Source organism: Camelus dromedarius, chromosome X (genome assembly GCF_036321535.1).
Source record: "Camelus dromedarius isolate mCamDro1 chromosome X, mCamDro1.pat, whole genome shotgun sequence".
NCBI classification, from domain to species: domain Eukaryota; kingdom Metazoa; phylum Chordata; class Mammalia; order Artiodactyla; family Camelidae; genus Camelus; species Camelus dromedarius.
The window spans coordinates 36,910,586-36,926,650 of NC_087472.1; the positions used below are offsets into that span (position 1 = coordinate 36,910,586).

A 16,065-nucleotide genomic window follows, 5' to 3' on the forward strand; every position below is an offset into this window, starting at 1 on the left:
TGGGATAAACCATTGGGGAGCAATTAGAGAGGCTACACCTTCTCTTTTCTGCTGCCCGTGAGCATTTCACAGGCAGTCGTGGACCCTAAAGTGTCAAATCTGAAATAGTCATTTATTAATCTTCTCATTGATCCAGCCTCAAATTATAGATGAGAAACTTGAACTTTTGAGTGCTTCACTTCCATATCTTTGCACCTGTCCCGCCACCCCACAGACACATCCTGCTACACATTGCTATCATGCCTTCCTCCAAGGATGAGTGCAGGTACAGGTTCTCTTAAGGTAGCTGTGTAGTCATATAGGTAGTTGAATCAATTATCTAGTTCATTCCTTCCCCAGCAGTACTTTGATCTGAACCAGTCAGATAACTGATGCAAAACTACTTTGAGAAAACTGAAGTTTGTTGCATCTCTTCACTTTGTACACATAGGCTATAAACTGCATATCATCTCAAGTCCATATAACTCCATTCTCTGACTCTAGCCTATCACTGTTCATTTTAGAGGCTGGAAAGGAGAAAGCTACATGACATTCACAGAACTGAAAGGCTTGAGAAAAGACACAAATAAATTGATATTTGTTGAGCAACTTCTATGTGCGAGGCTTAAGTTCACAGTCTCCTTGGGAACATGAAAAAAAGTGCAAGATTGTTTAGTAGACTCATTCAAACCAAGTGGCTGTTCAAGCAGTAAGTGCCACAGGTTGATTAGAGAAATACTTCTATAGGCTATGGCATTCAGAAAATGCCTGCCAGCAGGGAAGAGTTCAGCTGGGCCTTGAAAGATATCAGTTTTAGATAGTTCGAGGATAAAGAGGGAAGGAATTTCAGATGGAAGGATTATCGTGTGACCATAAGCATGTAGGCAAGGTTTAAGGGAACAGAAAATAGAAAGGGTAGCTGAAGTAAAAGAGTTCAAGTAAGGAAGCTGCAGGAAATAGGACCGTGGAGAACACTGAACACCAGGCTGAGGAGCTGGGGCTGCAGGAAGTGGGGAAACACTGAAGATCTCTGCAGGACACACATGATGAAAGCTTTGTTTAGGAAGGTTAATCTGGTGGTATGCAATAAGAATTAGCAACAGAAAAAACTGGAGGCTGGAAGATCAAGGGAGAGTTATTGTTGTAATTCAGGATTAGGTTGATTAAGCTCAGGGAAAGCAAGCGATCGTTGTAAAAGGCGTTGAGAAGGAGGCACTTGGTAACTGCGTGTAGAACAGAAGGGAGAAGAATACAAAAGTGACTCTGGAATATCACAGCAGTGGTAGCATTCAGCAGAAGCAGAAGTCATAGAGGATAAAACAAAGGCTAACATTTACTGGCCTCTGTGTAGCGTACAAGGAACTGTCACTTACCTCATTTAACCATTGTAATAAGCAAAGGAATGGATTGAACCTAGGTGATCTGAATCCAAAGCCCCTGTAGCTTACAGCACACAAGCGTACCCTGTCTGGGAGACTTAAATATACATTTTTAAATGTTGAATTCAAGGTGGCATAAGGACATTCCAAAGGAAATATCCGACAGGTAATTGGAGAATTAGAACCAGAGTTCAGGAAAGCGATCAGATCACACGGTGTATATTTGGGAGTCATCCCCATAAAGTTGATGAGAGGTTGGCACCATGGAAAGAAATAAGCTCTCCAAGGAATTAAATTTGAAAAAGAAGATGATGAGAGCCAAGTTCTGGTAGATGGAAGGAGGACGTGAAACCAGAGAGGAAGATGGAGAGGGAGTAGTCAGGGACGATGCATGTGGAAGAGAACCAAGGCAGTAGAACTGGCCCTGGAGAGAACAACATGTCAAAGAAGGAAGGGCTATTCACTTGTATTGAGTACTGCAGAGAGGCCAAAAAAGTGATGGCAGAGGTACACTATTAGGTTCAACAGTTAGGAAGCCATTGGTTTCAGGGTTAAGGTCATTAGTGGTCAGCAGAATACACGTTTTTCAAGCCTGAGAGCTGCTCCAGATAAATTCATCAGTTTAAGAAAAGCAGAACATTAGACTTGCAAACACAGTAAGATTTTTACAAGACCCCCACTCTGAATTTCTCACTCTGCCTGTCAGCTTCTAGAGGATTTCATGACACTGAAGAACAGAAACATCCAAAGGACAAAAGCTGGCACTATTTTTTTTAATGATGTTTAATTGGATCCACAAAATATATTTGAGTGAAAAAAAAAAAGGCTCCTTGAAAGGAGAAAGTAACATACGTGTTGGAGGCAAGAATTCCAGTAATTCCTCTTTTTCTTTCTTCCTTTTGCAGCATCCATTTTTAAAATTAGCCAAGCCTCTCTCCAGCCTGACTCCTCTGATTATCGCTGCAAAGGAAGCGATTAAGAACAGCAGCCGCTAGGACTGCAAGCCTTACCCCCACCACCTCCCTCCCGAGTAAGGCTGAGGTAAAACTCCGCTGCAGGAAAGATGGAAGAAAAGACAGTCAAATGGGGTGGGGCTTCTTTAACTTTCAAATGAATAGAAACTTCTTATAAGCCTTTTTCCTACTCCCTCAGATTATGTAATTTATTTGTAAGCCTGAATCGCAGCCCAAACAGGGCAGCAATGTCGAAGTGGCCATAAAGTGGTCACTTCCACCGTGAAGCGAAAGAGCCAGTAGTGAATCCCTTCATTTTGTGCATTCACTTTGAAGAAAAAGAGATTTCTCAAAGATGCACACTCCCTCTTCATCGTGTCGTGTTCGTTTTTAAGTTAGAGAGTAGTCCCTCTTGCATTCGAACCTCCTTCAAAACTCCTTACCCAATGTGATGTTTTTCACTTGCATTGTCATTAGCTGTCCAGAAAAAAAAAGATGTCAAAACGTTTTTTTTAAAAAAAGAAAGTAAAAAACAAAAACATAACAAAAAAACAAAAACAAAAACAAAAACAAAACAAACAAACAAAAAAAACCAGAGCAAGTACTGTGTGAACATGTGGAAGTCCATGCCCTAATAGAGTTGAAATTTTTTATTCTTCTTCTATAGTGGTGGCTTGGTTTGTGTACCTGTTTTTCTGCATTTGTATTGGAAAATGTTTCTTTTAAGACATTTTCCAAAAGCAGAGAGGAATATGTATGTTCAGGAAGGGCTTTTAAAAACTGTATATCTAAATAAAGTTCAAATGGTGAAATCTTATCACATTTTCATGATGCTGCTTAAGAGGTAGTTGATTTATCATTTGTAAACCAGCTCGTTCATCTCATGATACCTGAAAAAAGACACATCAAAACTGTGGCACTCCAATTGGGTGAGTCCAGGTCCTAAACCTAGGAAATCCTGTTAGGAGAAACCATACTTAAACACAGCTGGGACTTTCTCTAAGAGCCGAAAGGAAAACAATCTAAGTGTGCAATACTGAAATCCTTGCTGGATAGTAAGTAAACGAAGATAAAGATTCCGAATTTAATCCTCTCTTGTGCTTGTGGAACATATACACTGTGAAATTGGCACATCGGGAGGCAACAGACCCATTAACTGACATTTGCTGATGATAAGAATGATTAATCTTGACAATTTATAACGTTTTAAATAATTTTTAAAAGATCTGGAGAACAGAAATATTGTAAGCATTCAACTCTATAAGAAATGGGAGGAAAACTACATCCCGATCAACATTTGGCTTGAAATATTTGTTCCCATTTTACCTGTGTATCACCAATTTCTGTCTCCAGAGGCGGTGTGATCATCCTTAGTTCTCTGGGCTTTTGAATTTCAAACGTGTGTGTAAAGATTTTGAGGTTCTCCAGTGAACAGAATTTGGGTTTGCAGTCATATAGCCCAAGAAACATCAGTCCAACTGAATTCCTTTTGGGACTTGGGGAAAATCTGAAAATTTGACTGTTATTTCACCATGTATCAGTTTATTAGGAATTTAACAGTTGGCACTTCCTGAATCTTCTGAGAGTAGAAAAACATCTGGAGGGTGTGTGCATAGAAAAGGATATGCTTCTCTTTCGAGTGTATTGTCAGTTTTATAAATTCTGCTGAGTTGTTTCTCTAAGCCTTTGAAAAGCTAGCAGTTCGTGCAGTAGCAGGCTTCTTGATCTATAGTATGTCAAGAATCTGAATAGAACCTATCTACATTCAGCAAGAGAGGGAAAGAGATCAATGACCTGGGCCTCTCTCCTTCTCTGCCGAGGCACATCCATCCATGTCATCATCTATCCATTCCTTAAAATGAAAGCACTTTCTTTAGAGAGTTTCTGCTAACCATATAGTGCACATGTTTATGTTCAGGAGATGACACCACTGGTGGATTTCCTATTTTCCTATTGTTTTCTTTGACTATGAAATTTGGATGGGGCTTAACCCTCACCCCCAGAAAATGTCCACAGTGAGATACAACAACAAATGTAAAAAGAAGATCAAACGGTAATATTAATTTGAAGCTTACTATGTTATACGCCACAAAAATGGCTGGGCCTGAAATTTTTAATGCCCTAGTGTTTTCATAAGAGAGAGAGAGAGAGAGAGGCCTTAATTTTTATTTCTTTTAAAATTAAGTATTTTTTAAATTTTTCATTCATAGTGCCAGGGAATTCAATGAAATGATACCTGGGATGCAAACAGAATTCGGTCCATGGGTAACTAAGCCCTGCCAGTGGAGAGAGCCCCAACCCTGGTTGGGAAGCCCTAGGTGTCTGTTAGCATCCCTTGTATGTCATAAAGGCCCTTATTTTGGTAGGGGGAGACCTGGAGCAGTGATCCTTCAGATTACTGTAAGTAGAGAAATGGCTGCTCTTCTATGCTTTCAATTCAGCATACTAACAACGAGGGGCCCGGTACGTCTTTATCACATCCTGTTGTACCAAGATTTTATGAGACTATATACCCCAGTAGGCTTTACTCTTACAAACTTATATCTATGTAAATTTTAAAATGAGAACAGCTTCTAAAGACCCTTCCCCGTGTTGGAGAGTTATGTATATTTCTAATGAGTATTAGAGAGAAGCTGTTTCTCCTGCCAAAATGATGCTGAAGGATTCACATTTGGTACACTTGACCAAGTTGGACTCCAGATGGTTAATAGTTTATTCCCTTTCCCTGGATTTTTTTAAAGCTCATCTTGAAACAGGTGAGTCTATCCAGATCTTTAAAAGTCGCTGGCGTGCCCTGAGATAATGAGGGTGCATCGTCGAATGTTGATTCCAAAATGTCCTGAGATAGGGATAGGGCAGTGGGAAAGTCAGGGAAGGGTGAGAAGCACAGTAGAGATTATTTATTTAAGAAAGAAGAGAACATTAATGTTGTAGCAAGGATCCGGTACGTTGTCATAATCCCGTGAGGATTTTTGGATGATTAGATCCCCTCAAATCAGTCACCATGTTGGGTAATGACTTCGTTCTTGCTGATCTTGTCTTTGTGTCATTGTAAATATTTGTGTGTCCATGTTCCATTTTGGCTACTGGATGGCCAAGTCCTGTAAGAAGATTTAACTCAAGTATTTATTCTTTAATTGTGTTATTCAGATTTCTTTCAGGCTTGTGAATTGCACCCCAATGTTTGAGTTTAACCACCTGATCCCCCCATCTTTCCCTCCCCTGTGAAGCACATTCCATTGCTAAAAGAAAAAGAAATACGAAATTGCTTCCTGTCGTCTGTATAACTGTTTTGATAGTTTGAGATGTTTGTCTATAAAGGATATTTCTCAGCTCAAAGATCGTGTAAATAATTATATTCCTTTGCTCAATGGGTTGTTTATTTCTAATAGGGCTGCCAGTTCTCAGAGAGAATCTATAAAATCACTTTTAAATAACATAAGCAGAGATTACAACTATGTAGAAATAAGCGTGCATATGGACAAAGACTGGGAACACAGATAATTGAAATAAGTTGTGTTAGGGTGGTGGGATTATGTGAAATTTTTTTTTCTTTTCACAATTTTCTTTGATGTTGTTATAATATTGCTTTATAATAAATAAACATCAGAAAGGGGACTATAGAAACATAGAAAAGATGCCGGAAGCAGACACCTTCTGGCCAGAGCCCAGAGCATGCAGGGCACAGATATTTGCTAGTTACAATTATTCCATAGGCTTTATATTTGCCTGGGTGCTGAGTTTGGCACACGCTCGGGTATGGCACGTGCTTTCTTAGGGGACTAGTATCTATAAGTTAAGGCTAGGGAGATGTCGCTATTAGAACTCCAAACACATCCTTCTGCTGTAAAACTGGCTGCCCCCCCACTTTGGTATGGTATTGAGGTTTCTGTTTTGGTTACTTTAGATTGGAGGGCTGACCTTCGATTAGCCCCCTGGATAACATCTGTTTCAAGTATCACCTTTCTGGATCATTTTAGTAGATTTTCAGGTTGAATTTTAGAAGAATAGAAGGCTAAGATTCCCCAGCCCCAGCCACTTCCTTGGCCAACAGGATGTAACATCATTCAGGTAGGATTTTCTTTTAATGACCAGTAGGCAAGTCCTGTTGATTTCAGTAGAAGTTACGACTTACACTTAAAAGCTGGCTGTGAAAACATTAAGACAAATATTTAGAACTGCCTTGGCCTGTTGGCATTCAGGCACCGTCCTTTTAGCTTTGGCCTGAGATGGTGGCCTCTATGTGCTTTCTGTCTTGCCTGATTATAGGTTGTACGCAGTAACTACCATCATTTTAAAAAAGGGAGACTAGCTACCCCGAGAGAGGAATTTCCTTCTAAGTCACCAAAGAAATTGTAGGTGAGGGCTTTTATAATGGGGTAGTGGCCTCAGATGTTCCACAGTCTCACCCAGAGCAGACCTAATACCCAGAGAACCCACAGCCTTTTCTTTGGCCATTCTCAACATACATCTACTTCAGAGAGTCTTAACCCTGCCATCCCCAGTTTTGAATCTCATGGTCCTTTTCTGAGCTACTCACAGTTAATATTCAGTTAAACAAAGGCATGGCCAGTGATGCAAGCTTCTCCCAGTCTCTGAGCAAGAAGACTGAAATTCAGCATTTGTAAACTGACAGTCTAATAGGCCTGGGATTTGGAGTGAACTTAACACACAATTCTGAACATATATTTGCATGTGGATTGGGAAGGAAATAAATGGGACCTTGGAAATAATGGAAATATTTTTCCTAAGAAAGAATTTTTTCATAAGAAGTTTGTTTCTGATATAATCTTTCTGTTGGTTAGCTTTCATGTTTTTTTTCACTCCTTTTCTCATCCCACAGTCCTTTAGTGACCAAATGAATATAACCTAACTCCTCATGCATCGGGAGAGTCTGTTTAATATTAAACAATGTCTAACTGAATCTGCAAATGCGGGAACTGAGATATCACTTCCATGCGCACACTTCTGTGTTCAAGTAGACTCTAATAACAACAGGTAGCACTTACTGCCACGTATTGTAGTCACACTTGCAAGATAAACTGAGAGAGGCTGGTTAGTGCCATCAGGGTCTCCTTTGGAAGCTGCCATCAGGTGAGTGCTATCCCATAATACCAGCAATAAGGCAAGTTACCGTGTTCACCTGATTTAGGACCTAAGAGGAAACCAACAGCAATTAGAGAGAATCAGTCGGATGCAGTGGAAGAAGTACTAGCCTGGAAGTAAGGATACTTGGATTCCAATATAGGATCTATCAGTAACTTACTGGGTGACCTTGGGCAAGTCACTTAACCATTTTGTGGCCATATCCTCATCTAGAAAATAAGGCTCTTGGACTGGTTCTGTAAGGCCTTTCCAAAGGCTCTAACATTCTGTGGTACTATAGGTTGCCTTGCAAATTCAACCTGCTAACGTGATGGCAAATATCACCTGCTTAAGCCTGGGTCTCTTATGTTGCAGTTAAACAATAGAACTAGGTACAATAATGCCAAAAAAAAAAAACCCTCAAGTAAATGAAGTTAATAATACTAGGGAATGTTGATAAAACTTGTGGCAGCCTTCTAGTTTTTTCACAGTTGTTTTGTTGTTGTTTTAACGTCCTTTTTCTGTTGAGTGTTCCCATTTTCATTTTCCATACAGTCTGTATGTCAAGTCTGGGTTTCATTAAGCTGTGGCCAGTATTTGCTACTAGAACAGAGATACACTGTCACACTTGCTAGAGTAGAACTGTACTTGGGCCTCTGCGTTCCTCTGAAGCGGTGTTGGGCTTTCTAGAGTTTACTTCTTAAATGGCACAAGATGGCAGAACCCATGCATTTTAATGACTGGGACTACTGAGTGGGCCTAAGCACTTGCAGATTGCAGAGAGAAAAAGGGAAAGGTGATTACATGCTATTAGCATTAAGGAGTGTTGACATATCTACTTGTTGGGAACCAAAGATAGCATTTCTGATGACAACTCCCCGAGGGATGGGCCAGTTGGATGAGTATGCTACTGGGAAGAGGATAAACCGATAGTCAGTGGACAGTCCCAATGCCCTGCCTACAGCAGTGCCAACCAGCCTTGAGTGTGAAATTCCGGTTCAGTGTGTGTGCTTGTGTGTGGTGTGCTTTATGGACCCGCATATACTATAGTCATTAGTGATGATGACACCTTTCATGGAACTCTATAACCATTAGTGGGTTGAATTTTAAATCTCAGTACATCACCAAGGAGGAGACAAGTCACAGGGTAGTGATGTGTACTGGGATTATACTCATAATAGCCGGACAAAACCAGTTGAGGAGGATCTACATTTCATTGTTTATCAGAATTGTATCTCATTTGGCTGTGCATTACTTTTGTTGAAATGTGTTATCTGTAAACCCATGTGTAGTGAAATTCTTCTGTAACTTTGGAGTAAAGGTATTTATGGTCTTTTTGTTTGTTTGATTTTTTTCAGTAAGTTATTTCTTTTGTGGACCTGCTGATGGTACGATTCCATCCTTCTGACCTCAGCATTCGATCTTTTTGAGGACTTTTGTTTCCAATACTGTTATTTTAAATTGTGGTTGAAGCAATAGAAAATTGAAATATGGATTGTGCATGACTGTGTCTTGAGTGTAAAAATATTGCAGTTTGAAACTTGGACCTAAAGTATTGCAAATAAAAATGACAAACATCAATGAGCTAGTGCTTCTCTCTTCTGTCACCTTTCCAGCTACCCGCTTGGCATCAGCCATTTACCTGCTTCACAGGTTGGAGAGTAGCATTCTCTCCCAAGTATCGATGCAGGGAAGTGTCTGGCCTTGTAAGCAATACAGGCAATGTCCTGCAGACCCCAGCACTAAACAACTCAGACCCAGAGTCACCATCTGGTTTTTACATGGAATAGCTCAGAGAGACGATTGTGTATACTCGATGCAGGGCAAAAGCCTGGCAGATCCAAGAGGTCATGAAGGAAAACTGCCCAAAGAAACCATATGTGATAAATAATTTGTGTTTGCTCATTATTCTGCTTGGAAAATTCTGAACAAGTAAAGCCATCTGCGTAATGCTTAGCTTTTGTCTTATACCTGGTGTCAAGGGCCACAGGTCACAGGAGAGATTCCAAACCTACTTTACTGAGAACACTCATTCATTCATTCATTCATTCATTCTTTCATTCCAAAAGGATTTATTGAGCTCATGTTATATGTCGGGCACTGTGGACGTTTCTGATAAAGATAACTTTTCTTTTAAAAACCACCTTCAAGTGTGACTAAATGACAGAAAAGTTCATTAAAAACTGCTCGATGCATGTACTGGAATCGGGTTTGTCAGACACTCTTTTGAGTCCTCAAGACCTAAGATAAAAACACCAGAGATTTAGCAAACTAGAGGTTTGTTCCCCTAGTACTGCTTGTACAATGGGCATAGCCTTCCTTCTGGAGCATGTGTACATAATTTCATACCTTTGTGTAAGTGGGTACCCAGTGGTACTGTATTCCCCTCAAAAGATCATGTATCTTACCAAATGCTATTGGGTGTTTTTTTTAGTTCACCGGATTTACATGCAAGCTTTATTCCCCTCATTGAATCTCTCCATGTTCAAAGCAAAAGAGACATGTCTGTACATCGGAATGGGCATTTAAATGAGAATCCCAAGTAATTAGCTTTCAGCCAACTTCTCTACTGCCCACGTGCAGGAATTACGCGGTTACCTCTCCCACTAGCAGCCTCATATCCTAACTTTGACTGACAGGTTTCCTCCCACTATTTTTCTATCCCTGTTAAATTAAATAGAAATACTTTTTTATGTGTTAGCAAATTAGCAATATCTTCCATCAGAAAATAAAATTTCAAAGACATTTCTCTTTGTCATAACTCAGAGGAACAGGGTCCCAAACAATGATAAACGTCTCACTGCACAGCTCAGCCCTACTAGTTCAGCTGCCAGAACTGTAGCCTCATCTAAGTCCCCAACCCTCCTCCTCAAGTGGGGAGGGGTGACACCTGAGGTGCCTCACCCACCCTGGTTGTTCTCTACAGCCCACGGCGCCCTGGCCTCCAGACACTTGGGTGGCATCTGGTGGCTTTCCACATACCTGCGTCAAGCGCCCCTGCTGTCACTGCCTTCTGCTAATCCTGTATCAATGCCACCTTCCCTTGGCTGCTGTGCCACCCTACTTATCTATATCTTCAAAAGCCACACCAGTCCCCGGCACCAGTAGCCTCTGGGGTGACTCATCCACTTGTCGTTTCCTAGCAGGGTACTTTTTACTTGTTTGTTTTTCCATTCCTGACAGCAAGAACCCTTCCCATGAAACCAACCAATTCTGCTACGTCTTTGGACCCATTCTGGTGGTTCTTGGTGGCACTTCACTGAAGCAAGGAACAAGAATGGTCCTCGTTTTCTCCTCTCCCTTCCTGGGGCTCCTCAGGTCAACCTGTGCATAGCCCCGCCCCTTTCAGGCCCACCACCTTCCGCAGAAGTTAATCTGCAGAGTCAACTGTAGCCATTACTTTATAAAGTCTCCATTTTCTCCCAAGCAGCCCTCCTCGGAATAAAAAGGAAATTGGCAGTTTGGCTCCATTCTACATGTACTTCAGTGTTTTCACTAGAGTACCCTCATCCTGTTTCCTAGAGGTATACATTCCCACAAAGTACGAAGCAACAGACTCTGTTACCATTGGGGGAAAATGGGTAAAGGCTCACAGGGATCTCTCTGTATTAGTTCTCACAACTCCATGTGGATCTGTAATTATCTCAATAAACTTTCTAACAAGAAAAGCCACAAACTACATGATATATCAGAGGTCACAGCAAGGAGGTAGACTGCAGATCGGAGATCATGCCCCAGTCCACTTCCACCATCAACTTCTAATTATCAAGAAGTTCCTCCCTAACTTAATTCCACTTAGTTCACTAGTCCTGTCCATCTCAGTAAGACTTCCCACTTTCTCTTCAGGCACTTCTGAGGCCCCCCTGGGGAAGCCAGGAGCACAGATATAATTACTTATGAGTTCTTCCTTGTGGACATGGATTGATAGACTCCTCAGCCAACGGTGTCACACGAGAATAAAATTCATAATGAGAAACAACTTGAAATTCTACAAGTAAAACTGAATTGCCGTGCTTTAAAATACAGGATGAGGATGTTATGTTCCAAAAATGTTACACTACAGAATAAATCTCTTGATGTGTCCTGAGAGGCGCAAATTAAGAGCCCCACCATGCTTTCCACATTTTCTTTCTATACTCTCTTGAACAGACATTAGCAAGTGGTAGTTAAAATCCCCTTCATAGTTAAATGGATGTGTGACATAATTTCAAAACAATTTTAATCACACTTGAATGAGATAAAGTTACTCCTGTAGCATTCAAGTAGAGAGCAGGGATTACCAAACTAAGCTGTTCATTCCCCTCCAGGAAGATCTTAATCTCTGGTCTTATTGCTCCTTTGCCACTTTCAGCAATGATTTTTCTAATTTGTGGTGCATTGTGTTTGGGAAGCTGTTTTTCACCTAAAGCACAAGTGCCTGTGCCATCATCTGCTTTCAGGATACCTCTGTCATAAGACTTGACTGTGGAAAAGACAATATTGTCCCAGTTTGCAATTTAGAGTCTTCTAAGTCCTTTGGATAAATACTTTCTGGATTCCATATGTTACCATCAATCTCATCAACACCAACACATCTAGCATCAAAATGATGCAGATACCACATTGTGGGCAGGCCCATATTATCAAAGCCCAAACAATGAAGGTTTTATCCCCCACCATCTCAAGAGTTTCTCATAAGAAGCTGCATTTGTGAATTTATCAATTCTGTTGAAGTTACCTCTCCTATGACAGAGTTATGTGGATGCCACTTAGAATGATGTGTTTATCAGTGACACAGACATGCGTATTAACATCAGAGTAGCCTGTGGTACCAGGATAAATATCTGTCATCTAGAGCATTTCCCTGTCATTAGTGCTCATAAGAGGATCAAAAACATCAATTCCAGAATCAATGAAAACCTTTTTATTTAGCTCCACGGTACACACTGATGATTGTTTCTAACTTATTATCTGTATCATTTTGATGGTTATTAACACCTACCTTAGGCCCTCCTTCAAATGATGTATCAATCATAGCATTTTATAGATTATTAAAGAAGTCAAAGCCTTGACATCACCTATGCTAACATCTGTACTATAAAGGAGGCAATGTGGGGTGTGCAGGGCCTTTGCACTCTGTATGACCTTCTGGGAGCCACTGCTCCTCTGATGGGAAATGTGAGGCTCAGCACATGGCCATGGGTTTAATGATCCATAAGGTGCCCATACCCACTGCAGTTTGCCTCATTTCTCAGGTCTTCAGGTTTTCTACTAACTTTCCTTTCCCCATCTTGGTATCACAACTGAAGGAGGCTCCTCACCCCTCACCTACACACACGGTAATGAATCATTTCCAATCATGTTGTTCCCCATCATTGTCATGGTATCTGGCTACACCATCTACAGCCGCAGGAGCCAGGACAAGTACAAGTTTGGCTCTTCAGACTCTTAAGTGTTTAAGAAGTAAAGAAGTGAACCCTGCCTGGAGGGGCACTTCCTTGGCCGGCCAGCATGTGAATGATGGCCCAGTGGCATTCCCTTAATTACCTACTGGCTGGAGTATACACTGTGGTCCACTGCAATAGGTTCACTCCATTTTTCTCCCTGCCCATAGACAAGGCAATCATTCTGGGCTCCCCAGGGAGGCCTCCGATTCCTCAGCATGGCTCAGCACCCCTGCATGCAGCTCGTCATCGTATTCCAACATTGCACGCATGCTTCTTCCACTCAGGGTTGCTGCAAAATGCCTGGGAGGGGGGCGGCAATCTGTATGTTTCTAGTAGTTTCTACTTTAGTCTAGCTATATACTATATCAGCTTCATAAATGTCCATACCTTCCACTTCTTCCCCTATAGAAGTCTCTGGGTAGTGGAGTTTCCCACCAAAAATAAAATCATGAGGGTAAAATCATCATTCCTAGTAGAATAGCAACCCAGCACCAAAAATGCTCTGTTCTGGCTCCCACCACCTTGTTTGCTCTTGCCTCAACTAGACTCAATCGTGTGCTGTCAACTCACTGGAAGCTCTTGAATTGTGGGTTACTCTTAGGCTGATATGGGTTTAAGAGTTTAGATTTGAGAGCTAGAACTGCATTTCACTTTCTTATCGAAGTGTTAGTTTCCATTATAAAAAGAGGATACCTATGAATTATGGGGTTGTGAAGAATGAAAAAGTTCACATATCAAGATGCTCATCCGGTCACATAGTAGGTATTCAATAAATAGTAGCTATTATTATTCTTATTAGCCTTTTAAAATATCCTGGCCAAATGGAATACCTTCAATAGTAGGCACTGCGCTGAATGAGTTTTGGCTGGCAATCCAAATGCAGGGAAGTGTTTCCTCTTCTATAATACAGTAGCCATTGTTAGAGATCTGGTCCTGTGTAGAACTGGACTACAAGGGTCCTAGTTAGTGAAGTGTGTAGATGGTGTTAGTATGCACCCCATTTTTTCCCCCATCTACATCCAAAAGCAAGAAATCTTTGCTAACACTGGTGGCTTCCATCTGGGGATAGCAACCAGTTACGTGCTCTGGATTGGTGAAAACTTGTGCTGCTCAAGGCAAGCCCGTGTCTCACATTTGTATTTCAAGTCCTCATCTATCTTTGGCTGAAATAACTAGTTCTTCAATAGTTAGCAAATCTTTCCCTTCTTATATTGCCAAAGCCATTGTGTAATACTCTTAAAACCATAAGACACAGCTCTTGGGGAAAATCTAGCTATTTCAATTTTTTTTAGCAGGAAGCATTACAGCCTCCATAGAAGACATAGTTGACCCATAACTGAATCATACGATTAAAGTCAGGTAATCTTATTATGTTTAAAGTAAACCTCAGTAAAACTGATTAAAAAGAAAGACAGATCTTCCTCCATTTATGATGGGGTTATGTCCCAATAAACCCATTGTAAGTTGAAAATATTTTGAGTTGAACATGCATTTAATACACCTAACCTACATCATATCTTAATACACATAATCTCCATCATAGCTTAGACTAGTCTACCTTAAACATGCTCACAACACTTACGTGAGCCTACAGTGGGGCAAAGTCATCTAACACAAAGTGCATTTTATAATAAAGTGTTGCGTTAAAAGTGAAAAACTGAATGGCTGTCTGGGTACAGAATGGTTGTCCATGTGTTGGTTGTTTCCCCTCATGATTGCCTGGCTGACTGAGAGCACTGCCCAGCATCACCAGAGAGTATCATATTACACATCACTAGCCCAGAGAGAGATCAAAATTCAAAATTCAAAGTATGATTTCTATTGAATGCATATTGCTTTTGCACCATTGTGAAGTCGAAAAATTGATAGCGAAACATTGTTAAGTCAGGTACCATCTGTATATTACTGTGTGTGTGTGAATGTGTGTATATATAAAATATGATCACCTTTACTGCAACCAGTCTGATCCAAGGAATCTTCATCTTTTGCTTGGATTGTTGCAATAGTCCCTTAACTGATCTCCTTGCTCCTATCCTTGCCTGCCTAACTATATTCTCAACAGGGCATTCAACATAAATCAACTATCCAATGGTTACATACTCCTCTCAGAGTAAAGATGAAGTCCTTAAATGACTTACAAGGCCCTCCACTGGATGTACCACCTACATCCAGGTATTCTTTAGTTGTAGGAGCACCTACAACTGAATAATAAAAAGACAAATAAACCAATTTAAAATGAGGAAAGGATTTGAACAAACATTTTTCAAAACAAAGATGTACAAATATTCAATAAGCACATAAAAAGATGCTCATCATTATTATCCATCAGAGAAATGCAAATCAAAACCACAATGAGATATCTACTTCACATCCACTAAGATGGGAATAATTAAGAAGGCAGATAACAACAAGTATTGGCAAAGATGTGGAGAAATTAGAACCCTTATACACTGCTGGTGGGAATGCAAAATAATGCAGCTGCTTTGGAAAGCAATCTGTCAATTACTCAAACAGTTAAGCATAGAGTTACCATGTGACCCAGCAATTCCACTCCAATGTAGTCACATACCCAAGAGAACTGAAAATCTATGTCCCCACAAAAATGTGTACATAAATATGTTCAAAGCAGCATTATTCATGATAGCCAAAAGGGGAAGCAACCCAAGTTTCCATCAATTCACGAATGAATAAATAAAATGCAGTATGTGTATACAATGGAATATTATCTGGAAATAAAAAGAAATGAAGTACTGATCCATGCTACAGCACAGATGAACCTTGAAAATATTCTGCTAATTAAAAGAAGCCAAACACAAAAAGCCACAGTTTACATGATTCCATTTATAGGGAATGTCCAGAATAGACAAATCCATAGACACAGAAGGTAGAGGTTTCCTAAGGTGGAGGAGAAGGGATTTAGGAGGAAGTGGAAAGTACAGGTTTCTTTTTGGAAATGATGAAATTGTTCTAAAATTGATTGTGGTGATGGCTGCTCAACTCTAAATATATCTAAAGCCATTGAATTGTACACTTTAAATTGGTGAGTTATATGATATGTGAGTTACATTTTTACTAAAGCATTTATAATATAAAATTGATACATGTCCAATATAGAAATATGAGAAAATTCAGGAAAGCAAAAAGGAGAAAAAGAAACTCCTTCCACATTCAAAAAAATTGTTTCCCAATTGTCTTCAGGATTGATTAAGTCAAAAATCCTGATCCTGAACTATAAGCCTTCTC

At 40.3% G+C, this 16,065-nt stretch overlaps 1 protein-coding gene and 1 pseudogene across 3 annotated transcripts in view; one reads left to right on the plus strand and one right to left on the minus strand.

Annotated features, from left to right (window-relative positions):
• PAK3 (p21 (RAC1) activated kinase 3) overlaps positions 1 to 8,977 on the plus strand; it is a 240,316-nt gene extending 231,339 nt beyond the window's left edge. For all 3 annotated transcript variants that reach the window (XM_064482942.1, XM_064482945.1, XM_064482944.1), the window contains one exon: positions 2,264 to 8,977. In XM_064482942.1, coding sequence (XP_064339012.1) covers positions 2,264 to 2,353 — 90 coding nt within the window. In that variant the 3' untranslated portion in view covers positions 2,354 to 8,977. The remainder of the gene's footprint in view (positions 1 to 2,263) is intronic.
• A 2,476-nt stretch (positions 8,978 to 11,453) lies between these two features.
• Positions 11,454 to 12,055, minus strand: LOC135320252 (glutamate dehydrogenase 1, mitochondrial-like; annotated as a pseudogene).
• Between the last annotated feature and the right edge of the window lie 4,010 nt (positions 12,056 to 16,065).